The following is a 26,609-nucleotide window of genomic DNA, read 5'->3' on the forward strand; positions in this document are numbered from 1 at the left end:
GTTCAATCTGATCCATCCATCCTTACCATCCCACATCTAGCTCAGCCAACCATCAATATCATCCTCCCGCTCATACATACATAGGATACACACCTATCCAAGTGCTTGCGAACCATCACATATCCACCATCACCCGTCTTTTCCACCTTTCCCACACTCCATCATGGCCACTCGCCCGGCACCTCCGGCCCCCGGTCAGAGCAGGCGTTCCGCTCATGGGCAGTCCAGTACCAACTACAGCAATGTCCCCAGACAAAAGCCAAGAGTAGGACAATACATCATAGAGAGGACATTGGGAACAGGTAGTTTCGGCAAAGTCAAGTGTGAGTGCATCGATAATGTCGCATGAGAGATGAAACTCGACATCTATCCGATCATTCCTCCTTCCTCTCTCGGTCGTCAACTTGGGTCTGACAAGGATCGATGTTCCACAGTGGCCACCCATGCGATAACGGGTCATCAAGTGGCGCTCAAGCTCATCAATCGAGCAAAGATCACAACACCCGATATGAATGCTCGTGTGAAGCGTGAGATCCAATATCTCAAGGTGCTAAGACACCCACATATAATCAAACTGTGAATTCCTTTCCCCTGATCCTTATTTCCGTTCATCTATTGCTGGACAGTAACTGACAGTGCCATGTCTCTTGATGCAGATACGAAGTCATTACTACCCCCACAGATGTTATCATGGTCATGGAATATGCAGGAGAAGAACTCTTCAATTATATCGTATCAAAGGGGAAACATGGGGTAGGTTGCTTGCGGAATTTGCAGTGCCGCCCGGGTCCTTGTCATTTGCTCATGTTTGCATTACTGATCTGTCTACTCTAGATGACCGAGGACGAAGCAAGACGTTTCTTTCAGCAAATGATCAGTGCCATAGAATATTGTCATAGACATCACATCGTGCATCGAGATTTGAAGCCAGAAAAGTCAGTCGCAGTTCTCAATCACCTACCTTCCAGGTTGACAGCTGACGCTGATCCTTGCTCTAGTCTGTTCCTCGATACCAGACGGAACATCAAGATTGGCGATTTCGGTTTATCAAATCTCATGACAGATGGAGACTTCCTCAAGACGTCTTGTGGTAGTCCGAATTACGCAGCGCCCGAGGTCATTTCCGGAAAGTGAGTCAGGTATGCTAAATGTAAGCCTCAGAGCTGACTATCTGACCGTTTAGACTATACTCTGGACCGGAGATCGACGTTTGGAGCGCTGGTGTTATCATGTATGTTTTGCTGTGCGGGAAGTTACCATTCGACGACGAGCATATTCCGACACTTTTCAAGAAGATCGAGAGTGAGCTGAGATGATCAGTTCGTCTTTTGCCAACTGACACTTGCCGAATAGACGGTGTATTCCATATTCCTAGCCATGTCTCCGAGCCCGCTCGACACCTTCTCAAACGAATGCTCGAAGTGGATCCCTTGAAACGAGCCACGATTGCCGAGATCCGACAAATGCCATTCTTCCAAGAAAACCTTCCTCGGTATCTCCAGCCATTACCGGAAATGGAGCGCTACCCGGCGCTGCCAATGGACGACATGACCACTTTGCTGCTCATCAACGAAGGTCAAGCGGATCCCAAGAAGGTTGCGGAAGACAAAGGGATGCTATACACAGATGACTTAGGAATCATCGATCCGGACATCGTCCACGAATTGTTGGAGAAAATATCCACGTATACCGAACCGATGGTCTGGGATGCGTTGCAACGCGATGGGGACAACCAAGTCAAGGTGGCCTACCAACTCGTCAGAGATCATAGACGTATATTGAAAGACTGTGAGTGAGATCTTGTATCTGTATCTCTAGAATTGGATATTGATAGACCTTTCAGCGGCTTACGGCTTCGAGGACGAAGATGAGGACACCTCTGCGATGGAAGAATTCATGGCGTCATCTCCTCCGGCATGGAATGCCAACATCCCAGTGAGCTGACCATCCCGCGGAATCCCCACATGACTTCAACTGATAGTCTCTCAGAACCCGTCACAGATGCAGCCAAATGGAGCCGATGAGCAAACAGACTTAGAAGACGTCGACTTGGAAATTCAGGACATCCCGAATGCCCACTTTGAAGTGCTCGACACCAGTCTGCCGGGGTGGATGACTCGTGAGTGTTCTTAACGACTATGCGGTACAGATTCCTCATTGAATATACCTCAATAGCTCCGTCGACATCGCCGTCAATAATGTCACCCTCAGTCGACAGCGCATCTATAATGTCCTCGGAGAGTACCACAAGTGGGCTTGAGACGCCTCAAGCGGCCGCCGAACAAGCAGCCCGAGCTCTCCTTTCGAATCCTGTACCTGATCCCCCTCGAACGAGAATCGAAAAGTCCATGTCTAAACCCAAGTGGCACTTTGGTATTCGTTCTCGATCTCCTCCGATGGAGGTTATGTTGGAGATCTACAAAACCTTGAATGTACTGGGTATGCAATGGCGACAGAAAGAAGGGATCAATTTGCCTGATATTGGCGGTGCTCCACCTGGAGGATACAGCGAAGAGGTTGAGGCAGCTCTGGACCAATGGGCAGATGATCATGGTGGACAAAGACCGCCTGTGGGGAAGAAGCCACCTGCGAAGAAGGATGCGCAATTGCAGGAAAAAGCAGCGCAGGCCCTGTACCATGTGGAGACAAGAGCAAGATATGGGGACGTCATCGTGAGTTTCAGTGTCTTCGATGTCCAACAATAGGCGTTATACTGACCTTTGCTCTAGGTCCGGATGGATCTTCAATTGTATCGTGTCGACGATCAGCATTATCTTGTCGACTTCAGAAATCTCGGCTATTACATGGTCACAGAGAAGGAGCGAGACGTTCCCGACGTCTCGCGGCCAGACGGAGAGGGCGCTTCGGTCGCACTTTCGACGATTAGCTCGACAGCAGTGTCAGGAAACGCCAACGGTTCTACCATGAAAGCTAGTGCCGCGAAGGGAGAATCTAACGGAGCTGGGACGACAATAGGAGGGGTTTCAGGTCCTTTCCATTTCCTGGAGATGGCCTGCCAGCTGATCGCGGAGCTCGCGAGTGGGTAGACGAGGAATGTGAAGCGTCGTAGGCGAGATTGTGACTTGGTTCCTGGAACGTAGTGGATGGTACGGAGGAGAGGACAAGGAGAGTATTTCATGTTTGTTGGGCCATTTATTCGATACATCAGCACCTATCGGTTCCCTGTTTTCTTTCACAAACAAATAGAGCGCCAGTCGCATTGTAGGTACAGTATCATGGAGATTTAGAGATATCACTACTGTAGCAAGCATCCCGAGATGTGATTTGTGCGATGCAAGAGGGTTTCAGGAGGGATTCGCTTAAAGGATCGGTGGACCTCTTCTGAGCACATCAATCAACGACTGGTATTCGAGCTACTAAATATTGAGGACTGTAATGTATGTGAGATTGTAGCCTGGATGACAATAAGCTCAACCTGCATTTGGACACCCTTCACCATGATCGGTTGATCTTGGTTTGCGCTTCTGCCATGTACTGGGGTACTCTGCGTGAGTTTCTGTCTTTTTCTTGTCCTACCATATCGCGGGAACGACTATCACGCTCCATTCCCCATAGTGTTCCAGCAACAAAAGGATGAATGAATGAAAAAATGAATGAAGGTGTACCCGAGGCGTCAGATGTCCACGACCCTCACATACTGTACTTGCAAGGGGTCTTCTGTCGTCGCCAAGGTGTTCGAACGACCAAAAACCATGGCAAGCGATCCGAACGTCCTCTGTACGAGTACTGTACAGTACTGTACAGCATTCCGACGTGGATATGATAAGTTGTACATCTACACAAGTCCCCCAAAAACAGTCTAGAATAAAAGTCCGTCATTACTGTGTGCCTGTCAGACCCCAGAACGAACAAAAGTGTCAGCGTTTGGCCTTTAACTCTATGTATTTCTGGACAGGAAGGAAAGTTACCCACAATCGCACCGAGGTCAGGGGCATACCACCCCGTTGTCTTCTTCGAGGCGACAATCTGCATGGCTACTTCTTTCCAATCGTTTTCGATCAGATGTACTAGTCTTGCTTGTACGTTTTCACGAAGCATCCTTTCCGCTAAGTCAAGGCCCGTAATGTCAGCTTATTGGCGGCCGCAGCGGTCAGACAGGTTTCTGGGGGGTTTGAAGGGACGCGTCGACATACGTATATAGGGCATGAAAGGGGTATCTAATGCTGATTGGAGGGCATTCCGTAATCCTTCTACGTCGTCTTTGTCCTGCATCGATCAAAGGCAACCTGTCAATGAAGGAGTCCACCACAGACGGGCAATGGTTGTCACTCACAACATGGTACACGTAAGGAGGGTCGAAATCTCGAAGGGCATCATGTTGAGTTCTCCATTTGATTCGATTTTCCGGATCTTTGGCATCTCGACGCGTGATCGGGTTGATGAACGGTACGCCTAGAATCGATCAAAAGAGCGACAATCAGCGATCGACATGCGCATGCCATTGCGATCGCCAAATCAAAACCCGCACTCACCGACACACATCGCATCATAGGCTGGACGGTCAGACGTCAGTAATTGTACATGGCAGCTTGGCCAACGGGCACAAACACTCACGGGACGGCGATAAGGGAGGAGAGCCTATACCGAGCTATGATTATTACCATTCATATTAGCCTTGTCCGACTATCGAGAGAGACGTAGGAGATAACTCACCACGACCGCACTCTTAGCCACCTCCTTTGTCCAAGTCGCTTTATCCATCTGTCCAATATTCTCGATCCCCCTCTCTCCCATATCCACCCCAGCTCCACCCTTGCCCGCGCCCCCGGCGAATTTGAAGTCGCCCAGTTTTTCAGCCAGATCCGGTAAGATCCCTCGTGGCCAGGCGTATCGCCCGTCGGCGAAGTATTCGGGTCGTTTGCCTAATATGAATGCTCGGCGTTCGTGCGTGTGCGATTTAGCGTTGATGCAGTGGGGAAGGTAGTATCCTGTGACAGGGGATGTATTCAGCGATTAGCTGAGTACGAATGAGACTGGGACTTGAAGGGGGCCGGCCCCATCCGTCGAGCTGTGTAAGCGGATTTGGGGTGACTCACCCAGGTAGTAATTGTTCGTGTCCTGTTCCCAGCCAGTATAGTTCTCAGGACTCAAAGTCCAACCTGACGAGAGAGAGAGAAAAGATTCGTCAGTCAGTCTGCTACCACCAAGCACCTGGATGACACAGAGTCCCATACTCACCCGGTAAAGGATGTCGTGTACCGTACCAAAAGTGTAACGGCCTAATCTTCCATAACGGGATGCCCTGTTCGAAACCCACCCTCTTCGCGCAGCCCAGCTGTTCTTCCCCCTCGATCCACTGCAACCCCACAATCGGCGGTTTTCGGGTTGCAGCCGTTTCTTTCGTCAACGAGCCCATGTCGATACATTGAGAAACACCCTGACTCTCCATGAAGACGAGGGACACAAGATCTGCGGTCTGGATCAGCTTGACTCGGACTCATTCAATAGATTTGCATCCGGAAGATGAAGGAAGACTGACCGTCCAATGCCTGGTGCACGAGAAGACTTTCCAAGGGCTCGTAGGTGTACAATAAGGTGTAATTGAGAGAATGCATGATTTCGATCAATGAGCTGGCCCTGTGAACGATGGTGAGTTACGGCTTTGCCTTTCATGAGATCAATCTTGAACATACCATATATCCTCCCCGCTAGTATGTCCTGACTGGCTATGACCTGTGGGAAGAATCAGCTTCAACCCTTCATTCGAGTCGATCACAGCTTGAGCTACTTGCCAAAGTGGTAAGAACCCAAAATGATGACGGTTTCCTCTCGTGGCCCGCAAGTCCCCTCGGTCATGCAATCTGCCAGACGATCTAATGCCTGCAGCGTGACATGACTGTATGTTCGGAATGACCCGCTGCAAGTGTATGAGTCCCGTCAGCTACTGTAGGGTCATGACCACCTCCTTCTCGACACCCAGGACAGAACGGAGACTCACTCGCCGGGCCACTGAAAGTTCAACTGAGCACGCAGATCTCGTATCCGCGTTATCCTCTCCAATCGTTCAGTGTTCTCCTCTTCCAGCTGTAGGTCCCACAGACTTCTCCCGCCATGATGGATGAAAAGCGCCCTCGGTACGAGCAACGTCAATGAGACGAGACATATGCACAGTCTGAGCAAGGGTTTGTGACGCCTGAACCAATCGATCCACATCAGCCAAGTGGATCATGCACAGACAAGGCGGTGATGAGACCTACCATAGCCAGGCAAGAGCCATCGACTTCATTGCTCTGTTCGTCTTCTCAGAACTGATTATTTTGGTTTTCCAGTCACTCAATTTCTCAGATAAAAGTGATGATGTGTGAGTTGTTGACGGATTGATTTGATCTGAATCCTTGTCACCGATCAGATCTCCCTCATCATGCTTCCTGACCTCAAGCACGGATGCCAAAGGGCAAGCAAGTTCCATGCATGCCTATGATTTCTCTTGCTGTGACTACCTCGACTGCATTATCATATTATCATCCGCCACGCTATCAGTGTGTTCTGTTGTAATCTCGAGGGATGATGCGATAGCGCCAGAGAGAGAGAGAAAAATAATCGCTTCCCGTAAACTCACTCGGTGCCTGTCCCGCAGAGGAACGCTGAAAGGAATGGTTGCGTTTGGTTACATCTTACGTCAACGCCATGTGTCACCGCTCCAGCACGGATCCACCAACGCACGGTTCCCCGAACATGATAAATCTCCGAAAAAGAGAGAACGTAATCCAGTTTCTCGGTTCATGTCAAAAACCCACGTTACTCGTACGCTACCATTCCTGAGGGTTCAGCGTTCTTTGGGAGATGGTTTTTTCTTTTCCCGTCTTTTTGCGGGGAGAGCTCGAGTGAAACATTCCTCTCGCCCCGTCCGCTCCATATCGCCTGCACCGTCGACGATCTCCCATCACAGAGGAGAATCACAGAGTAGAGTCGTGAGGAGGAGTCAACAGCCAGAACACGGGACGATACTAGTTATGCGCCGTTTGATGCGGGAGAACCAAGACCAAAAGCTTACGGAAAGAGACCGAGTACGCCATCTTCGTTCACAAGGGTCTCTCCCAAAGGCGTATCAGAATAGGCAGCAACGTCGTTATGATCGCAGTCGAACTGGCTGTTGACCATCTAACGGTGCGGTCGGGGAACCGTCGATTTCAGGAAATCTTCAGTTCGTCACACGTTTGAGTGATACCACCTCGAACGGTAGTTGGCCATCATCCGTATGGAGCGGACCTTTTGGCCATTGACAAGGAGCACAGGGTGCCCTGCGCATCCAGATAGTAGTAGTATGCAGATTGATTTCCAAATGGGTTGTCAGCTCGTTTTTGCATCAGCACGAAAGTTGTTGTTTACAATAATTTCAGCTGTCACAGTTCTTCCTCCCTGTTACAGTACTGGTCACTGTCCTTGTCAACATCAGTAGCTTCAGCTATAACAGAGAACGCACCTGCTAATTGACATCGTCATCTCCTCCGCCATGGTTCTGTCAACTACCCATGCCGCCCAAGCGCATGCTAGTGCCAAGCTCGATGTCATTCGCGAATATGAACGTCTCAACGGGTCGGCGAAAGAGGACGGAAATCGGATCGTGATCGAACGAGTCAGCAGTGATGACGACGACGAGAAGACCATGTTACGAAACTCGTTCCAGCTCGAAGAACAAGCTGCTCATCCACCGAGCGAACCGTCAAAGATGGAAGCTCAGCCAAAGAGGAAGAAGATACCTGCTTTTGTGATCATTCGTGAGCTTGGTCTGCTTAGTACATCATGACTTGCTGAGAGAGGTCGCTGATCCGAGCATCTCCACAACAGCTATCTGGGTTAGCTTCGTCTTCTACTGTGCTTGTTGGAACCCCGTTGACTGACCAACTGGTTGTCTGGACGGTCGATATACAGATAAGCTTGAGTATCGGCGTCGTCCTTTTCAACAAACACATCTTCTCAGATCGAGGCTTTCCTTATGTAGGCATCCACTTCCATCATGTCTACCAACCCAAGCCGGCATCAGCACTGACATCGTTATTGCGCCGTCAGCCCTTATTCCTGACATGTTTCCACATGCTCGTCGCTACGATCGGCACCAATCTATTGAAAGTCGTCCCTCTCCCCGGGGTAACAGTGAAATCGCCTAGCATGTCGGTGAGTGTCTCTTGCTATCTCACAACGATCTATCTCGATCGATCCGGGCGCTGAAAGCAAGCACGCCCAAAACAGTGGTCTGTCTGGTTCAGGACCGTCCTCCCTCTCAGCATATTTTTCTCCGGTTCTTTGGTGTTGAGCAATCTAGCCTATGTGCATCTTAGTGTCAGCTTTGTGCAAATGCTCAAGGTATGTCCCTTTTGATGCCTAGTAGACCGTTCCTCAGAGAAGATTCCCACACTGACCACTCTCGGAACAGTCCTCCATCCTCATCCTCACCTTGATCATCCAGCTTCTGACAAAGCTACAAGGTTGGTCATTCATTTGCGCTTGACTGAACGGGATTAATACCTTTATGTACAGCGTACAGTCATCTCCAGTTCGCCATCATCATCGTCATCAGCGTCGGATGCTACATCGCAGCGAGTGGAGAAGTCAAGTTCGATATGTTTGGTTTTGTCTGCCAATGTTGTGCCGTAGTCGTATGTTTGGATTTAGCTCCACATACAACAAAGGCGCGACTGACCGTCAATCACAGGTGGAAGCTGCCAGACTCGTATTGGTGGAGATCATGCTGAAGAACCACAAGATGGACCCGCTGAGCAGTATCGCCATGTATGCTCCGGTCAGTTAGACCCATCCTCAAGCTTGCCTGTTCATCTCATACTGACAAAGATCGGTTTCCTCAACAGGTCTGTATGGTGCTCATCGCCATCGCTCAACCATTTATGGAGGGCTCAACTCCGTTCCATCTGCTCCACCGTCTCGGTTTCTGGACATTCGCCTTCAACGGGCTCATGGCCTTCTCGCTCAACTTCGCCTCGGTTTTCCTCATCGAATCGGCCGGCAGTGTCGTCCTTTCGCTCAGTGGAGTTGTCAAGGTGAGTTCAACAACTTTGGCAGTTGTGTTGTGGGGGAAAGAAAACTGACTTGGCGTAGGACATCCTTCTCATCGGAGCGTCCATGTGGCTACTTGGCTCTTCAGTGACCTCGTCACAGATTTTGGGTGAGCTTCATGTTCACAGCCGAACGAGTCCAGGCTGCTGAAATACTGATCCGTCATCTTGATCAGGTTATGTGATCGCCCTGGTCGGTCTCCTGATCTTTAGAATCACCGGGGGCTCACTCGACTCTCCCGTCGGATCCAAGTTGGCCCAAGCAAGCGTGTGTATAGACGTCCTTGCGAACCGAGCTGTATCAGTGCTAACCTGCGTGTTGTAAATCAGCGGAACTTCTCCGAACGCGTCAGCAATATGTCGGTCATGACAAAACGGACTTCTCAGAGGGTCATGCTGGGAGGAGTCGTCGGATTCACGACAGTGGCGGTGAGCTTGTATCGTGAGTCCTTCTTTCCATCCACCTCGATTAAGAGCACGTCAACGAACTGACTTCGACCTGAACCAGTTTATAACAATCCTTATAACCCTTACGATATGTAGAGAGTGTGAGAGGAATTTGTCGGTCTTCGAGGTCCTCCTGGCACAATTATATTTAGATTCATATTACTTCTGTGTTAGATCCATAGTTTCCGTTTTTCATCTGCATTGGTTCAAGGTTTCAGATTGGTATACTCGTGAACGTGAACAGTGGTTGCAAGCAGATTCTGCCTCCCCCTTGCCGCCCCAAGCTCTCTGCTTCGAAGGACTTTGTATGTGACGTTTAGATCACTGCACGTTGGGTTCGTTAACTGTGATGCATCTGTATACCACTGTATAGCTAAGACATCTCTATGCACACAACTGATACCGCTCTAAGTAAGATGAAAGATCCCAAGAATTAACACAACGTTTGCCTGCTAGCTGCAACAATGGCTCGACCCATCGCCTCAAAGTCACCAAGTGGATAGGTATATATTCGGGGTCCGCCTTGCACGCTGTGACGATGAACCATCAGTCCGCGTTCCGAACATTCAAACAGGCTGTGGACCTACCCCGAACACATGTCTCCATCGAAAGGTTGTCTTTTGCTCGAAGCTCTGGGCATGATGACGGGCTTGCCTTGGCAACTATGAGGCAGGCCGAACATCAGTCCCGGGACAGACAGAGAAACTACTGTAAGAAGTCGACTTACATTGCGGCACAGATACCATCGTTCCATTCGGACGATCTCTGCAAGCTCAACGCTGCGCGACTAACACCCAGAATCTCATCGGGGTACAACCCGACGGATCGTATCCCGTCGGGCAGGGGCGAGTCGAGGTGGACACGCGCTGTGGTCACGAGCTCCAGACCGAGACTTTGGGAGAGTGTCATCCATGAGGACGATTCGGGCGAAGAAGGTTCGTGGAATATGTCTAGTCAAAGCAAAAGAAAGGAACAATCAGCGACCCAAAAGCACAGCGTCGTTTGGCGGAACGTGAATCGCTTACCAGAGGTCTCTGCCAGTAAGAGCATTTGCTCGGGCTCCAAATCCCACGAAGCAAGAGGAGGCGCGACCTTACAGACGTCACCACAGAGAGATAGCCTACGATACAATGCAGACCAGTCAATTCTTGTGGCGCTCTGTTGGGGGATGAAGGAAGAACTGACCATTCGCCTTCTAATGGGGACGATTGACTCGCTTGCAGTACGAATTGGGACGGCGCTGAGCCAGAGACGACCAATGCTTCTGTCAGATGGGTCGCGCTGAGCAGCAAGAGGACAAGTCCTGAGACGGAGAGACGAGGGATGAGTGAACCAGCCATGATTGTCGTGAGGTTTTGTGTGTGTGTGAAGGCCTGTTCGTTTTGCTATGGAGACGGATTTTGAGATGGATCGTTGAACGGAACAACAACAACAATAATGATGACAACAGCAATCCTTGCATTTGTGAGTAGGTATGACCACCCCAAGTCAGTCGTCACGGCCTGCTCTTCCGCAAACCAGGTTCCGCAAATGCACTGACGCCTGACGACCACACCACACCACCATCCACGATATCAAGGAGGTTTTCACTCTTGAGCCCTGGCTAGAAGTGTCCCGTGAAAACGCTTCAGTGCTCCCGTAAAACCACGATTACTAAAGGGCTGAATGGCAAAGCCTTTGCACAACACAGGGAGGGGTCATGATTCGTACCACGAGTGTGTAGTCGTGCAGGCCAGACATGTGAACGCTGCCCAGTCTCTTCAAGACGACCGTTACGGGGAGGCGGCAACTCAGGAGTAATTACACCATCCCTTTTGCATGGTCAAAGTAGTTGCAGCCCCCAGCATCCCCCAACCCCAACCGATTTACCGACTTGTGCAATCTCGCAGGTGTATGGAAATCCTCCTTCTTCAACTCAACTCGTCGTCATCCTCCCTTTCCTCAAAAGGTCGAATCGTCATTTTCAAGCGGAAGGACTGGCGGGAAACCAGTCGGAGATTTTTCGGTCAGGATTTGCGGGAACCGATTAGATCGTTCGTATGGCTTCCCTGAGAACGGGAACATGATTGCGTGCCTGATACGGCACTTTTCCGAGACAAGTCCAAGTGAGTCACGCGGGTGACACGATGACAACATATCGGACCCTGAACACCCCGCACGTTTTTGTCAGTCCCGTCTTTGGTAAGCTCAGGGATCTGCTGGTGCCTCTTCTTCCCACGTTATGTACTCCTCCCCTCGTGGCAGCCAGCTGTTTTCCTCGGTGCAGTATTCAGTGCGATTCTGTTTTCCTCTGTTCTTTAGCATGTCCCACCGGGCTGCCTGCGGCGATCCGGGACACACGCTTGCTCGTTCATTAGCATAACTGTAAGCGGGCACCGTCATGTACTGCTCAGAGATCTCGAGGCAAAAGGCAGAGAAGACATTGTAGCTCGTCAAGACCAAGAAGGTGGTGAGTAACCATTCCGACTACTACTCCTGAGATGGTCTGCTCGCAGCTGGACGAGGCAGATATTTTTTTCCCGGATGCATAGGTACGGTCATTTTGTTGTCCTAAACCGAAGCCAAGATCAGGACCCAGACGATCCGGAACTCCCGGGCATCTCATCTAGTGCGCATGACTTGCCGTCTTACTCGGTACAGTAGTTTTTGGGCCGAGGGGATTTCATTCTGAATGCAGTAAACGTATGACTTGGCCCTTACCGAATGTTTTCTTCTTATTCGGTCCTTTGGGCGGCCCCGATGTGTGGTGAACGTGTCGTGAATGACCTGACGTGGCTTGTTGGTGTGTTGTGCGACTATACAGCGGCGCCATCTCTGTCCTTTCGAGGCATCGAACTGCGTTACTGTCGTTCAGTCTTCACGCACTGTCAGAGATGTAGTACGGAAGGTGTGGCTACCCTTACTGCCCCCTAAAGAACCTCACCGTTTTGTGACCCTGATGGACAGTAGTACTCCTTTGAACTTGGCGCCGTACGTTATTTCCCCGGGCGATGGGGTGTCACCAGGAAAGTGGGTGACAGGTGGCGAGGAAAGGAGCCGTGACACTCAGACTATTGTGCGGTATATGTGGCACTTCTCTGCAGGACCACTGCTCAAACCAGACGAATACGAATGTAGTGGACAGTGGGCGACGTGACGTCCAGTTAGAGCAGCGGTTTGCCCGAGATATATAGCTACTCACTATAGTTATCTGAACAGTATCAGCTCCGCCTACCAAACTTCTTCACCTCTTCTCAATGTCACAGCATTTTAAGAGACCAACTCAGTAGAAGCATATAGTCTATCACAACTCTTTCACCGCGGCTGATGGGGCATCCCACATCACTGCCACCCACTCGAGATACCATAGTTATTGCGAGCTTCATCGGTGCTTGTAGACTCCACAAAACGATATCATAATCTATTCAGGTCACAGTGAGTGGATGGATGAATTCGAGAGCTATTACATATGCCAGTCGCCGTTCGGTCCATACCATCTCAGTATTGCTTCACCACCGTCGGTCTTCGACTGCCAACAGACAGGACGTGCCACCGATCTCCCACCGGATCGCTTTGTGCATCAGGTCTCTTGAAGTATCTGCTGCAATGCATTGAATATCTATGTCACTGCCACTAAAAGAGGCAGAGAGTATTCCGCAGATCTGTCCAACGTCCGCCAGAGAACTCGTCCGTGTGCGAGACGTTGTGCCTCACGACAGACACGCCTGAGCCGTGATCAGGGAGGAGTCATTCCCCCCGTTCTATGATGTTGAGTGGGGTTTCGGCGGGAACGACTGACATGGACACCCCGCCCTCCCAACTGCAATAGCCAGAAGAAGGCCAGCATAGCATTCATACTGCAAGACCGACGTTCTACCTTTCGTACATTCTACCTGATCGATCTCACACAGTGGTCGATTTGCAGTTCACTGTACGTCAGTGAGAAGAGTCTGTACCGCACTTTTTTGGCTATCTGATAAGCACATAACTACGCCTCATCGTTTCGCAAGCAAGGCAGCTGCGATGCCCATCTGAGTCGAACTTGAATCATCTGTCGTTTTTCTCGCACCGAGCCCCATCGTCGGACCACTGGCTGTGATGGGATGACCTACTACTCTGTCCTGCCTACCTACCATACCTCTCTTCCTGAGTAGGCCAGCCCCTCCATCTCGACAGAACGGACCCAATAATCCAGTCAGAACCATTCACGAAAATGTCGGACAACCAACCATTGAATAGGTGGTAAACCCAGACGCAATAAGGTTTCTGCCACCGATGATAGGACTCCTGCTCAAGCGGGCCTGTACAGTAAGAAATGCTTGATGCGCCGGATGGAGACATTTTGACCTACATGTATCGGGTAGTGTTCCGAGTCCCTTCGGTTGAGGAATGGGATGGGGGTGGGGGGTGGAAAAGATCGAGGGCGGGTTAGTGGCTCCGATCAACGAAATGGAACAGCGGGACTGGCTTTTGCCCTGAAAATTGGAAAAAAAGGTACGATCCCGTTACGTTTGCAATTCTCCTCTGCTCTCGTCTCCTCCCCGGATGCCTCCACCCACGTCTTTCCCCCTTCACAGACCATTGACATCTCTCCATGCTGTCGCTCTCTAGGTGGACAGACGGACAAACGGTCTGTACCACTGCTCTCGTTAGGCTGGGGAAGATGTTATCATCGCTTTCGCACGTCGCACGCCCGGTGGCCGTACGCGTATCTGCCTTCCATCACAAGCCCATCCCTACCGTATCTGGTCTCAGTGTCTATCGTCAAATCGTCCTTCACAAAAATCTATCGTTGAAATTTCAATCACTTCATCACAACTGCTACTGAACACTTTGTGACACCTGCAACATCGTCCGATCAGCATGTTGGCCGCAGCATCAAATTTCGCTCGAGGCTCGTCTCGACTCACCATCGCTATTGTCGGAATAGTCTTCGTGTTCCTGCTCTCGATCCATCCCCATAGCTCGGTCAGCTCGCGTCTGCCGTTGCCGTTCAGCAGTTCCAACCATGCTGTCGTGCCCGGAGAGCCCGTCGTGTTCTCTCTCATCTGCTGGGGTAACGATACTGCTCATGAGACAGCTGTCATGATGAAGGTCAGTCACCTCTCTTCTTGGGCTTCCACGCTCAGAGCGGTCATCTCAGCTGAGCTGACGCCTGTGTCCCGCAGACCGCCTTGATGTACACGTCGTCACCTCTGGATTTCCACATCCTCGTCGACACTGGGTCTCAAAAGCATTTGGACAACCTGTTACAACTGATACCAAAACCTGTGTACGACGTCCGTGTCTACTACTACCTCCTGTCGGACGCAGCAATGAACGCCCGAGTCAAAAGGACAGCGATAGGGAAAGAAGGATTCCCACAATGGGGTCAGATAGGTCAAAATCATCAGTCTGGTATCGGTGAGTCTTGGGCTTTGTGTCGATCGATCGATGCCTTTGTAGGCTGACCGTGCGCTTCAGGTGGACTCATGAAGGCAAGTTGGATGCCTTGTCTGGCGTCTGCCCGGTGACCTTTGTAGCTTGGACTGACGAATTGGCTTGACAGCTCTTCTTGCATGAGATCATCTCGCCTTCGGTCACCCGTGCTATCTTTGTTGATTCAGACGCCTTCTTCATCACTGACCCAACCCGTGAGTATCTCTCCGCTATGTGCCGCTGTACAGCATACGCTGACCCCAACGTCTTCGCTGCAGTGCTGTGGAGAGAGTTCAACACTTGGAACTCGTCTCACGTTATCTCAATTCCATCACACGAAAACATGGATGAGCGATGGCAAGGTATCACCAAGATCTGTAGTTGTGTCATGTTACTTGACCTTCAGCGTATGGTCAGTGCTTCCGAGTGGCTGACTTTCAGCCGAGTTATCGCTGACAACGATCCCGGGTTGCAGAGGAACGTCCTTTACATGGATTCCAACCTTTTCTCCCCCATGGAAAGACGCAGAGCTCTCTCTCATCCAGCCAACCTTGCCTATTGGGGAGAACCGACCACTAAAGACGGGGTGTACAACAATGTCGGTCTGGGTGATCAATCGTTCTTCTTGTCCGTCAAGCTATACAAGCCAGAATACCACATTCGATTACCCCTCAGTTGGGAGGTGAGTACAGATGATTGATATGTCCGACACACTGCAGTGTTGACTGACCACTGGCTCTTGCAAAGGTCACACATTGCTTGATGGTGAGACGGCTTTTCCGCCAAGTCAATGATTTTGAACTGACACAACATAGGGTGCCTACAACGTCAACCAAATCGGCTCCTCCGAGATGGACGCGGAGACCCAGATCAAGCAGCAAAGGATGCTTCCAGATGCTGAGAAGGACACTCTGATCACTCCGGGTGTAGTGAGTGGAACCATCCACGACAAAAGGGGTTTCAACAAGTACTGACGGAGCCATTGCAGTTGCATTGGAACTGTATGCAGGCCGCGACATACATGGACTCTCCTTATTGGGCCAACCCGGAATCTGAGCCGGAGACTCGATGGGGTCACGCCAGTACGTTTTGGAACTCGCTGTGATCGTCGGGCTTGGTGCCTCCGCTGACCTTGCATTCAGTGAGGTACCACCACAAGTACAAATGGATCTGGCTCAACAGGGGTGATGGCTCGGCCACGACGGAGAGCTTCACCATTCAGGATCTGAGATTTTGGGACGAGAAGCGTGCTGGACGGACCATCGCAGAGGGGTACCCCACGGCCCAGTAGACGTAGTTGTTCCACTTCATTTCCATCGTGTAGGCAGAGCGTGATCAGTGATTCGCTGTGCGGTGTGAATGGGGTCTCAATGTTCGATAGAGTTAAGATGAGCTTGGTTTCGGTGTTAGCATGTACTTTTGGATTTTGACCTGCTGCATTCCCCCAATGATAATGATGATCGTGCCTAACAATCAAATAATCACATTCACACATACACACACTCTCACTCAAACACAAGGGAAATGGCGACCAAAACGGGAAAAAGAAAGATCAGACCACGCGAGAGAGGAAAAGAGGACAAGACCCTGAACACGGTCTCGGGGAATCTGTCCCTGAGATCGAGACACTCACTCGATTGCCGTAATCTGGGGAAAATAACAAATGCTAGACAGATAAAACACGGGATCCGAGGAAAAAGATGGAATGACAAGTTTAGTTGGTCATGATAGCGAGTAGTTTGTGGTCAGTGTTATCAGCCCCTTTTCCCCCCTTGGAGCGCACAGTGACCCAGGAAGGGAAGGGGACAGCGAGAGGGGGATCAGAGGAGGGATGCTTCTGTGCCAATAATGTAGACATACATACATATTGGTATGCGTTATCAATCGTCCATGTCATTGTTTACAATTCAGATCAATCTCTGATCACTCAACTGCCCGAGAATCCATCAACCTTTTGATATAATTTCAAAAACCCCACTCTCGTGTATCTGGACGATGACAATGTGGTCCCGTCGCAGGTTCATGGCAGCGGTCTGTGTCGCCTTGGTCTGCTTGATCGCTTATTTCCAGCGGGTACCATATACAGCAGGTGAGTCGAGTCGCTACCGTTCTGGCTGTGATCGCCCTGCCGTTCGCTCACAGAACAGCAAGTAGACAACGATGCGCGATGGAGACTAGCGACTGCTCGCAGGGTGTCGGAGCTCAGACGCAAGCTCAAGGATTATTATCCTCCTGGGTGAGAGCCAGAGCACCATATCGTCTCCCGAGAAGAATTGGCCTTGTACTGATACATCTCTTGGGGAGGATAGCTGGAACCATGATGGTCCAAGGATGAACTACATGGCTCTGGATCGTCTGGCTGCGTGTCTCGAGCAGGGCAATTGTCCTCCGGGGTCAGATACCGTCATCCTCCTTGTCTCGCATCACTTCGGTACGTCTGCAACGGAGCGGAATCCATAGGGCTATGGCTGATCCGAGCAGCACAAGCTCGTGATGGATGGGCAGCAGGGGAGGAGGTCTGGTAAGCGTTTCAATGTTCTGCGAAGAGCGAAGAAGCCTTGCTGATGTCTTGCTTCTGTCCCTGACAGGGCTCATTCGGTCCATATGGCTTTCGACAGTCTCAACTACACCCTTCTCTATGCTGTCGACGACTCTGAGATGCTCTTCATCTACCGATCAATACCGGATCTGATCCCCATCTTACTCCTGCAACCGTCCAACGTGGAGAAATGCGTTGCCAGGAACAACAGTTACTATCTGGATCAGAACCTCGCCAGCGGGTTCCCGATCGACTGGGAGACGCCGGGGAGACACGGTTGTGTCAAGAGGGTGGGATACGAGGAAGGGATCCCTCTGTGGAAGATGTTCTCCTGGGCCTGGTGGGAGGCTCCGCTGCATCCCATGGGAAGGATCTGGACGCTGGGACCGGAAGATTGGGGGTATTTCAAGCATAATCTCGGCAACACTTATCTTGGTGAGTGTGTCTGGTCATAGAGGTGGGGGTTTTTCCGCTGACAGAGGATGCAGGCTACTCGGTGCAGGATCGATGTGAACGTATACCCTTCTACGAGCAACGCGAACATCGTGGTCTCGTCTTGGCCAAAAGGGCAGATTACATGACCGGAAACAATATGGCCTGGCCCGATATACTCCCCGACATCATCTCGAGCGTGCCCCAGGACGAAAACGGACGGGCGTTTGAGCTTCTCGCGACGGCGTCGGGCAGTCTGGGCGACAAGTTCAAGGGCGTGAGAAATGTCGGACCGATGGATAGGAATTCTTGGTTGAACGAGGTGGCGAAGAGCAAGTTCATGTTGGCGGTGGGAAGACCTTACCTGTCTCCATCACGTGGGTGTCTTTTTCCCCCAGCCCCTGTAGTGCTAGCTGGCAGCTGACAGTGTGACTAGCATATGATGCGCTGTGTTTCGGTGAGTCCAACGCTTCCACGTAGACTCGATTGCTCACCAACTCGGGAACATCGCAGGCGTCCCCTTCATCAATGTGTGAGTTATCTTCAGATCGTTTGCGTACACCAGACGAGACAAGTACTGACCTTGTGACAGCATCTATTCGCGAAATAAGAACGATCCCGAAGATCGTAAACAATGGCGAACGCAACATGACGCCTTGAAGTTCTTCGACCCCCCTTATGTGTACCATGTGGTGCGTGGTGCCGAGCCTGCCTTGCAGTGATTCCCCACCAGAGCTGCTCGCGCTGATCGTCAGGTTCCAGTTGGAGAAGAGTGCGGAAGAGCTCTCAGCCGCTATATTGGGCGCTATCAACAACCCCATAGGACGCTGGATCCGTAAGTCAAGCAGCTTCAAGCAGCAGAGCAGTCACTCGTATGGTGCAGTCGCTGATGACTGATGTATTCATCTTCACCCCAGCTCCCGCAATGACGCTTGATGCGACCAGAGAAAGACATCTGGAGCTGGCGACCCATGATTGGAGATCACGAGCATCAACAGAATTCCCAGAACTGTACGAACCATCCGTAAGTCTGACGATTCGATTCTCCCTCTCTCTCACGTATACCAGGACCTGACAAGTGCTCAGGGTCCGTATCTGCTATAATCATCGATCGATCAAAGGGCGTTGTGATGGACCATTTGCGAGTGGAGATGCATGTCTTGTCTTGGCTCTTTTCGTCGTTGTCGGAACGCGATGCGATCGGAATGTGAAGCTGGAGATCTCGTCATTTGAATGCGTTCGTCTTGTGGTTGGGCTAGAAGTTCGACTTAGTGATTGCATCAAAGCGATGTACCGCGATTGACACCGCAGACAGTACCTTAGGCACTTCCAGAAATCAACGTCTCGTTGACAGTCCAGAGCATGCTGACTCCGCGAGGACACATTGTGCGACGCCAATCAATGTCTCCGAGAGAAAGTCCTGCATACTCTATGGAATCAACTATGAGATGGAAAAGGTGACTAGCTACATAACAAAGAGGTCAAAAAAGGTTTATATACAAAACTCAAACTCGCCACCCGCGCGGCGGGCAAGAGACACCGCACCCCACTGAACGAAATCATGCCGAAGCGTGTCTCTGTCTGTGATGTCTACGAACGCCGTTGAACGACTTGATCGAACGACGAGTGTTCGGCTTGTTGTTGGCGTTGGCGGGGAACGTACGTGGTCCCACCGGGTTGTTGCTGCTAGCAGATGCGGCGGGCAGAACCGATCGCCAAATCGATACTCCCCTTGAACCGCCACATTTGTCCGCAGAGGAGCCCGAACAAGCCGTCGAACAGGTGGACGCCGTCAAGGCGTTTCCGAAGCTCGAAACAGTGTTGGCGCAAGCACAGCTATTGCCGTTACTCATGATGGCGTACGCAAAGTTGTTGATACTACACCAAGCCTCGCAGTTTGCGACAGTGAGGAAATCGGTCGTCATCGTCGCCGACAACCCTGAGCTTGGAGTCGCGAAACAGCCAACATAGTTGGGCGATGCACTTGGGCCAGCTGGCGCAGCCGAAGTCGCGGTACTTGCGCTTGCGCTGGGCTGAACGCTTGTACGAACGGAAGTTGCGTGTGCAGTGACGCTACTGGCAGCGGTGACGCTTGATGCAGCCTTGGAGGTCACGACTGAAGTAGATGGCGCCGAGGCAACGAGAGTGGCGCCAGTGAGAGTGTGGATGGACGACTGCGCAGACTTGCTAGAAGGTGATGCAGACGTTGCTGTCGCGGTCACCGGACGAGTGATCGAAGACACCACAAGGGACGCAGCCTTGCTGGAAGTCACAATCGAGGAAGCAACCTTGGAGGTCGAAGTCACCGTCGAGGGAGCAGCATAAGAAGTCACAGTAGAAACAACGGCGCGAGACGATGTGGATGTGACCACGGACTTCAACGTTGAGGAAGATGCAACGGAAGTCACGGTGGTCGCGGAAGATCGAACGGAGGTAGCAGTGACGGTCGACGGCGCAGTCACCTTGGCGGTGGTAGGATTGGTTGCCGCAATTGAAGATGAGGTCTTCGAGGTCACTGCAGCTGTCGGAATCGACGAGTTGTTGTTTGCTCCGGGATCGTAAAGCGACAGACGCCAGCTTCCACCGCACATCTCGGTTGAACTACCAGAGCACGCGTAGGAGCATTGGTTGTCCGGGACCATCAACGACTTGCGCGTAACGCTGACACCGCAGTAGCATGCGTTACTGGACTCGGTTCCGTACACATTGTAACCTTTTGCAGTGCATATAGCCTGGCAAGAAGAGGCCGTCATCACCTTGGATGTTTGGGTCCACGCTCCAAGGATACGGGTACTGCTGTCCGTAAAGCACCCAATGTAGTTGTTTGGGTAGCCAGTTGGTGCCACGGCACCATTGGTGTTGTAAATCGAGACAACGTACACGTCACCGCATTTTTGTGTCGAGTCTCCGGTACAAGCGATGCTCGCCGCAGAATCCGCCAGACGAGCGCCGAGGGTGGTCAGAACCCCACACGAGCAGAGGTTTCCGCCACTGATTCCAGCAACGCCGAAACCGTTGTACTTGCAGTAACGACGACAGAAGTTGGGTGTCATCGCGTTACCCGAGTTGAGGCTGACTGTCGCAGACGAAACGAAAGACCCGAAGCCGTATTGGCCCATGTAGCCGTCAGCAGCGGGCTTAGCTTCCGTTGCAGGCACATTCGAGTTCGCTTGATACAACACAGTACGCCACGATCCCCCGCATTTGCTTGTCGAGTCCCCTTTACAGGCAACACTGCATTCGGAATCGGCCACTCGGTGAGAAACGTATCCAGAAGAGCCCGGAGTCTTGTCGCAGTGACATTCGTTACCACTCTCGGTCCCGTAGTATGAAAATCCTTGGGCGAGACAGTTGGCCTCACAACTAGGATTAGTCATCGAATTCGACGAATATGTTGCGGACGAGAGGAAACGAGTAGAGCTGTCCGTCCAACAACCGAGATATCGGTCCGAAGTCGTGGCTTTATAAGGATCCGCAAAGGCACTGGTGGCGATCTTATACACATTGACGAGGTTGCTGGCACCGCACATTTGAGCACTGTTACTGATACACGGCATGTTGCAGCTCGCCCTGGGCGCCATATTGCTAGGTGATGTGTTGCCACAGAGGCACTTGTCTGAGGGCCGCCATCAGCTATGTCAAGGTGGCGGACGGAGGCTGGAACTCACTGCCATTGGTCAAACCGGCAAACGAGGCGTTCTGACCCTTGCACCATGAGCCACAGATGTCAATAGTCATATAGGTACTTGAGTAAGACGGTCCGGAAAGCGTCGCAACGTCGGCGTAGCACACCCCAGATGGAGCTGTTGAGCCGATAGAGCTTGTCACTGTGGCATTGGCAGTTGTGGTTGCAGAGCTTGCTACGTTGGCACTGCTCGTTACGACAGCCGTGCGGTAGATACCGGTACGCCAGTTGCCGCCGCATCGTTGTTTTGGGTCCCCGCTACACATGGTAGAACACACGTAGTTGGGCACCTGGGTACCGGAATTGGCCGACACGTTGATTTGGTTGTCGCACATACACACTGGAAATTAGCGATCATTCAGACCAAATGGCACTCACAATTGCCTGCAGTACCGGCCAAGCTGTAGCCTTTCCCACGGCAGGTGGCACGACACACGTTGGAGGTCATGGACGAGATCGAGTAAGAATAGGCCTGAAGCATTCGAGTTGACGAGTCCTGGTAACATCCAATCCAGGCGGGATCCTCTGTGGGCGGAGGAGTAACGCCAGATACGCTGTAGGTGCTCCAGAGGCGGTATCCACCGCACTTTTCGTTGCTGTTACCCGAGCATACGCTGGTACAGGAGCCAGGTTGGACTTGAGATACGGCTGAGGTACTGTTGCCACAAGTACAGATGTCCCCGGATGTACCCGCGACCGAGTAGCCCATCTCCAGACAGCCTTGCCTACACATCGTGTTGTTCATACCCGATTGCGTGGTGCTGATAGACCCCAGACCCGGTCCTGAATAGCATCCGAGGAGACCAGGGTTGGCAGTCTGCTGCGCGATTACGGAAGCATTGCCGACGCTGGCATCGTATAACGCGGTCAGTTGCTGACCTCCGCAGGTCTGAGTTGAATTGCCAGCGCAAGCCGTAGAGCATCCCGAGTCTGGGTAGACACCCTGGCCATTCCAGGTATTTCCACATCGACAGGCTAGACTAGGTCAGCTCAATCGAGATCAAGGCAAACTCACAGTTTCCGTACCACAATCCCGCAAGAGAAAATCCGAGCTGAGCGCAAGAGAAGGTGCACTGGTCCACGGTCATTGACGTCCCAGAGTACGAGTAACCGGTCAACGCATTCCTCGCCGAGTCTTGGTAACAACCTACTCATCAGCAACAGCTTTGCGGGTTTTGGCTCACCTTTATATCCCGCGGAATTGACTGTGCTTTTTGTATATCCGGCCTTGGCAACATCGTAAACGCTCATCGCGACAGTCGATCCACACATCTGAGTGCTGTTTCCGGGGCAGGCTTGGTTGCATCCGGAGTCGGCCAACCATTTGCCACTTCCCACAGTGAGATTCTGTCCACAGTAGCAGGTCTTGCCAGCCGTGACAGCTCCCCAAGAAGCCCCTTGATCGGCACAGGCTTGGAGACACATGTCTACTGTGATGCTGTATGATGTGAACGAGTAGGTGGAGACGCCTTGGAGACCCGCAGAAGCCGGCGAAGGATTGGCGTAACAGCCCTGGTATCCACCCTTCGAAGCTATCGTCACATTGGAAGGAGTCGGGGTGTAGAGAACGTTGAAGGCATTGGTCCCGCCGCATTTCTGCGATGCGTTACCCGGACAGGTGTTGGTACAATAGCCTGGAGCGTAATATACGCCTGACGCCAACCCAGTGCCACACTGACACGAAGCTCGTCCTTGACGTATACCGACACCGGCGTACGGATAACCGCCTTTCGCACACACTTGCGTGCATGTGTCCCGGGTCAGATCCGTGTCGTAGTAGTCGGTACCACCAGTGAACATGATGGCATCGGATCCAAGGCCGATACCGACACAGGTGTAGTCTTGATAATCTGGACCGGGAGGGAACTTGATATCCTGTTCCTCAGCGGCGGGCACTGTGAGTGGGCCATCTGAACCTGAGAAGCCAGCAAGGGAAGGTTTGGCCGGTGCGGGACTGCAACCGGGCTTGTCGCCGGAAGACCCTATCGATGAGCGTTGTTCACTCCGTTAGAACTCACAAAGTGGGTTGCACCCCGGCAATTGGGCAACAGGCACAAGGTCAGCGTTGCCACTGGTACTACCCGGCTCGTTCATGACGCCCCTCGAAGGTTTGCAGGCCCATGCTGCGTTCTCGTCGTAATGGGCACCAAGAACCGGACAGTAAGGGATGGGACTGCAAAGGATCAGCTTTGCACGCTTGTTGATTACTCACATGTGATCAGTTCCACCTGCACAAGTCGTATCATTCAGAGCGGCAGCGAGGATATCGGTGTCCCATCTGAAGGTCAGCGCGGACGTTCTGGCTATATGCAACTCACCCGTTGACGAAATCAGCATGTCCACCGAAGCCGGTCGTGTCACCGTTGGCAAAGGCGAGGTTGCCCGCGAGCGCGGCACCAGGTGCCCACATTGAGGGCTTGAAGGTGTACTCGAGCATGATCTGGGGGATTTTGACGGGGTGAGTGACGGGACAGTTACCCCTTCGTACATCGGCAGCGCCGAGGGTGGGAGACATGTGAGACCCATCGGACTTGTAAAGATTCACTCCGTCCCAGCATGGTTGGAATGTGGCTTCTACTTTCAGACCGTAGGGACAATCTCGGTTGAAGTTGAAGTGGGACTGTCTGATGTTTCCGGTGGAAAGGTCGGCGTTTACTTGACAGGTGAACACGACTGATCCTGTGTCTGATTTGGAGTTCGGGTCACCGATAAGCATCCGTAGACCTTTGGGGAAAGGTGAGAGAGGAATGCTTGGGTTGGCTCGAGAAAGGAAGTAGTAGAAACGATGGAAGGTGGGTAGAGGGGTAAAGCTTTCGCCATTGTTGTTGATCCAGTAAATTGCGGGCATCCAATAATTGGATTTGTCGACGGTCACAGACGAAGTCGTACACGATGAAGACGCATATTCTTCATAATTGTAGGCAGCACCAAAGTTGGACCCGCCAGTGACGACGTGCATGTGACTGGCAACGTCGTTGGGTGTGACCACTGGATCCAGACGTTCGTTGACCAAGAGAGGTAAATTGTCGAGATGCCAGGCCGGGAAGAGGTCGGCGGTGGCGCCCTTCGCGTACAACGCTAGGGCGACGAGGGCCACGCGTAACAACATGACCGCAGGTATATTAACTGGCCGGCGATACCAGATCGTCGAGCCTTGCTACTATCACTGTTGTTGTTGTTGTTGTTGTTGTTATTATCTTTATTGTTGTAAGGAATGTGACGGGGTCGGGTCAGAAACAGAGGAGACGATACAGGCCAACCGAGTAAAGAACGTGATTTGTTTGGGTGAGAATCTGAGACGCAGATGCGAGACAAAGAAGAAGAAGAAGAAGAAGCGGTCTAGCTACTTTGCATATCTTTTCATCGTGTGTAATTATATGGCTTCGACAATGACTGCATGCGATCGGCGTGGCCACCACCACCAAGTAGAAGAAAAAGGCAGGAACCATAATCTTCGGTAGTGAGTCCGCCGCAGCTCCCATCTCCGAGACAGGCGACGCGCAGGAACGGAGTTTCATTGCAACTAACCAAGAACGCAAAACCCTGATGATAGGTGATGTGCCGCAAATGGCAAGTCAAATCCTTTCCTGGCCTGGACACGCCGATGAGCTCAGTGGAGGTGGTGGCGTACCTGGGTGGCGAGAGATGGAGAGAGATAAACCCCTAGAAGGCGCGCAGCATGCATGTTGAACGACTGATCAACGTGTTCTGACTGTACGAGAACCAGGCGAATCCGACAATAATCCTTATGTCCGAATGCTGAATTCGATCTGGGAGAAGACGTGACGCCCCTGAATAGAAATAAAAAGGTGCGGACTCGATTCCACAGAGACTCTCGCGTTACACACCAGGAAATGCCCTGACAGTTCTCCTCGTTTGGGGGTTAGTTCAGCCATTCATTCCATTTGCGATAACGCAACAGAACGCTCCGGAAGTGGCAAGGAGCTGGAAATGTATACGGTTCATCATTGTCATCGCATTCGATGCCGCAGATGCTCGGGACTCGTCCACCGCGGCTGTGTCAAGCGATGGCGTCGGAAGGACCATGTTCTCTGTTTGTACTTTCTTAGAATAGATCGTTATTATTAGGGTCCGTGACGATGATCTGTGATCTTTGTCGCGGGTGACTTTAAGATTCGGTCTAAGCGTGATTGATGACACAATCAACCACCAGAAGATTGGTACCTAGTCGTGTCGGATCAATCAAAAAATCCATCATTTATCATGCGACCATACCACATGCGGCCGTATGGTGGGTGGTAGGCACCCCGAGGTGCCTAATGGATGTGTCGTCAACCTGTTAATCAATTGAACGCCTGCCATACAGAGGGACCTGTCAGAGATGTTGTTGGCAAGACGAACGATTGACACGATGACCAGATAAACAACGCTGAGATCGATGAGAGATGGATGATCGGAGTCGGCAAGGTACGCGAAGCGCATGGCCTAGGGGACCTAGCATTGCAGGTCACGAACAACCGATACAGGAAACATGCGAGTTACGTGAAAGCCTGGAAATAGAACAGTCACTGAAATGGTCATGGCCAGTGGCGACAATGCATAAACACGGCACGAAGTCGATATTGTCGATCAATCTTGTCTTGCTGAGATTCAGTACATGCCCAACACACAGAAGACGCCGGTCTTGCATTGTTTACCGCTCAGATCCCACCCATATAAGCAAGCGACGATCCATTGCTTGGCTTTGCTCCTCGTAAGAGAAATCACGAGGGGGGTTTCACAAATCCAATAACACCCAAGTGCCTGTGCCTATCATGAGGTTCGTTAGCTGGTTTCAGCTGGACAATCCATCCGATCGACATCCTAGCGCTGTCATTGTTCGCTTCAGCGTCTCCGACTCGACGACATTCCCCGGAAACAGGAATAAACACTCTGCGCAACGATGTTGATGCCAGTACATCTGAGCGAGATGACTGAATGCGAGAAGCTGTGTGCTAATAGAAGGATTGTCACCATCATTGGAGCTATAACTTGTAAATTAACACGGCCAAATCTCGGACACGGATTCTGGTCGACGTCAGAAATTACTGTGGACTCTTGATACGACAGAAGAGGG

At 51.6% G+C, this 26,609-nt stretch overlaps 7 protein-coding genes across 7 annotated transcripts; 4 read left to right on the plus strand and 3 right to left on the minus strand.

Annotated features, from left to right (window-relative positions):
- Positions 1 to 163: 163 nt before the first annotated feature.
- Positions 164 to 3,047, plus strand: IAR55_005676 (uncharacterized protein; the record flags this gene model as incomplete). Its single annotated transcript, XM_066948767.1, has 11 exons — positions 164 to 323; positions 435 to 576; positions 657 to 753; positions 835 to 935; positions 999 to 1,130; positions 1,184 to 1,302; positions 1,354 to 1,788; positions 1,844 to 1,935; positions 1,990 to 2,119; positions 2,176 to 2,672; positions 2,730 to 3,047. The coding sequence occupies 11 exons, from the start codon at positions 164 to 166 to the stop codon at positions 3,045 to 3,047; spliced, it is 2,223 nt and encodes a 740-aa protein (XP_066800540.1).
- Positions 3,048 to 3,820: 773 nt separating this feature from the next.
- Positions 3,821 to 6,247, minus strand: IAR55_005677 (uncharacterized protein; the record flags this gene model as incomplete). The annotated part of the gene is made up of 14 exons (XM_066948768.1): positions 3,821 to 3,850; positions 3,934 to 4,067; positions 4,155 to 4,227; positions 4,295 to 4,413; positions 4,494 to 4,514; positions 4,576 to 4,609; positions 4,675 to 4,949; positions 5,058 to 5,120; positions 5,200 to 5,430; positions 5,501 to 5,598; positions 5,655 to 5,694; positions 5,754 to 5,878; positions 5,960 to 6,154; positions 6,219 to 6,247. The coding sequence occupies 14 exons, from the start codon at positions 6,245 to 6,247 to the stop codon at positions 3,821 to 3,823; spliced, it is 1,467 nt and encodes a 488-aa protein (XP_066800541.1).
- Positions 6,248 to 7,474: 1,227 nt separating this feature from the next.
- IAR55_005678 (uncharacterized protein) lies at positions 7,475 to 9,575 on the plus strand (the record flags this gene model as incomplete). The annotated part of the gene is made up of 12 exons (XM_066948769.1): positions 7,475 to 7,739; positions 7,823 to 7,959; positions 8,032 to 8,136; positions 8,212 to 8,325; positions 8,396 to 8,447; positions 8,500 to 8,618; positions 8,675 to 8,761; positions 8,829 to 9,017; positions 9,076 to 9,142; positions 9,209 to 9,300; positions 9,363 to 9,474; positions 9,541 to 9,575. 12 exons carry the CDS (start codon positions 7,475 to 7,477, stop codon positions 9,573 to 9,575), a joined length of 1,374 nt encoding a protein of 457 aa, XP_066800542.1.
- Positions 9,576 to 9,912: 337 nt separating this feature from the next.
- IAR55_005679 (uncharacterized protein) lies at positions 9,913 to 10,819 on the minus strand (the record flags this gene model as incomplete). Its single annotated transcript, XM_066948770.1, has 5 exons — positions 9,913 to 10,009; positions 10,067 to 10,141; positions 10,207 to 10,429; positions 10,505 to 10,599; positions 10,665 to 10,819. The coding sequence occupies 5 exons, from the start codon at positions 10,817 to 10,819 to the stop codon at positions 9,913 to 9,915; spliced, it is 645 nt and encodes a 214-aa protein (XP_066800543.1).
- A 3,502-nt stretch (positions 10,820 to 14,321) lies between these two features.
- Positions 14,322 to 16,167, plus strand: IAR55_005680 (uncharacterized protein; the record flags this gene model as incomplete). The annotated part of the gene is made up of 8 exons (XM_066948771.1): positions 14,322 to 14,552; positions 14,627 to 14,899; positions 15,007 to 15,091; positions 15,155 to 15,288; positions 15,352 to 15,558; positions 15,692 to 15,805; positions 15,865 to 15,958; positions 16,019 to 16,167. 8 exons carry the CDS (start codon positions 14,322 to 14,324, stop codon positions 16,165 to 16,167), a joined length of 1,287 nt encoding a protein of 428 aa, XP_066800544.1.
- Positions 16,168 to 16,877: 710 nt separating this feature from the next.
- IAR55_005681 (uncharacterized protein) lies at positions 16,878 to 18,922 on the plus strand (the record flags this gene model as incomplete). Its single annotated transcript, XM_066948772.1, has 11 exons — positions 16,878 to 16,965; positions 17,019 to 17,112; positions 17,186 to 17,307; positions 17,358 to 17,397; positions 17,465 to 17,850; positions 17,904 to 18,224; positions 18,284 to 18,304; positions 18,361 to 18,379; positions 18,440 to 18,539; positions 18,610 to 18,682; positions 18,765 to 18,922. The coding sequence occupies 11 exons, from the start codon at positions 16,878 to 16,880 to the stop codon at positions 18,920 to 18,922; spliced, it is 1,422 nt and encodes a 473-aa protein (XP_066800545.1).
- Positions 18,923 to 19,406: 484 nt separating this feature from the next.
- Positions 19,407 to 24,641, minus strand: IAR55_005682 (uncharacterized protein; the record flags this gene model as incomplete). Its single annotated transcript, XM_066948773.1, has 6 exons — positions 19,407 to 21,463; positions 21,516 to 21,650; positions 21,911 to 22,507; positions 22,717 to 23,448; positions 23,551 to 23,705; positions 23,851 to 24,641. The coding sequence occupies 6 exons, from the start codon at positions 24,639 to 24,641 to the stop codon at positions 19,407 to 19,409; spliced, it is 4,467 nt and encodes a 1,488-aa protein (XP_066800546.1).
- Between the last annotated feature and the right edge of the window lie 1,968 nt (positions 24,642 to 26,609).

This window comes from Kwoniella newhampshirensis, chromosome 12, assembly GCF_039105145.1.
Source record: "Kwoniella newhampshirensis strain CBS 13917 chromosome 12, whole genome shotgun sequence".
NCBI lineage: Eukaryota > Fungi > Basidiomycota > Tremellomycetes > Tremellales > Cryptococcaceae > Kwoniella > Kwoniella newhampshirensis.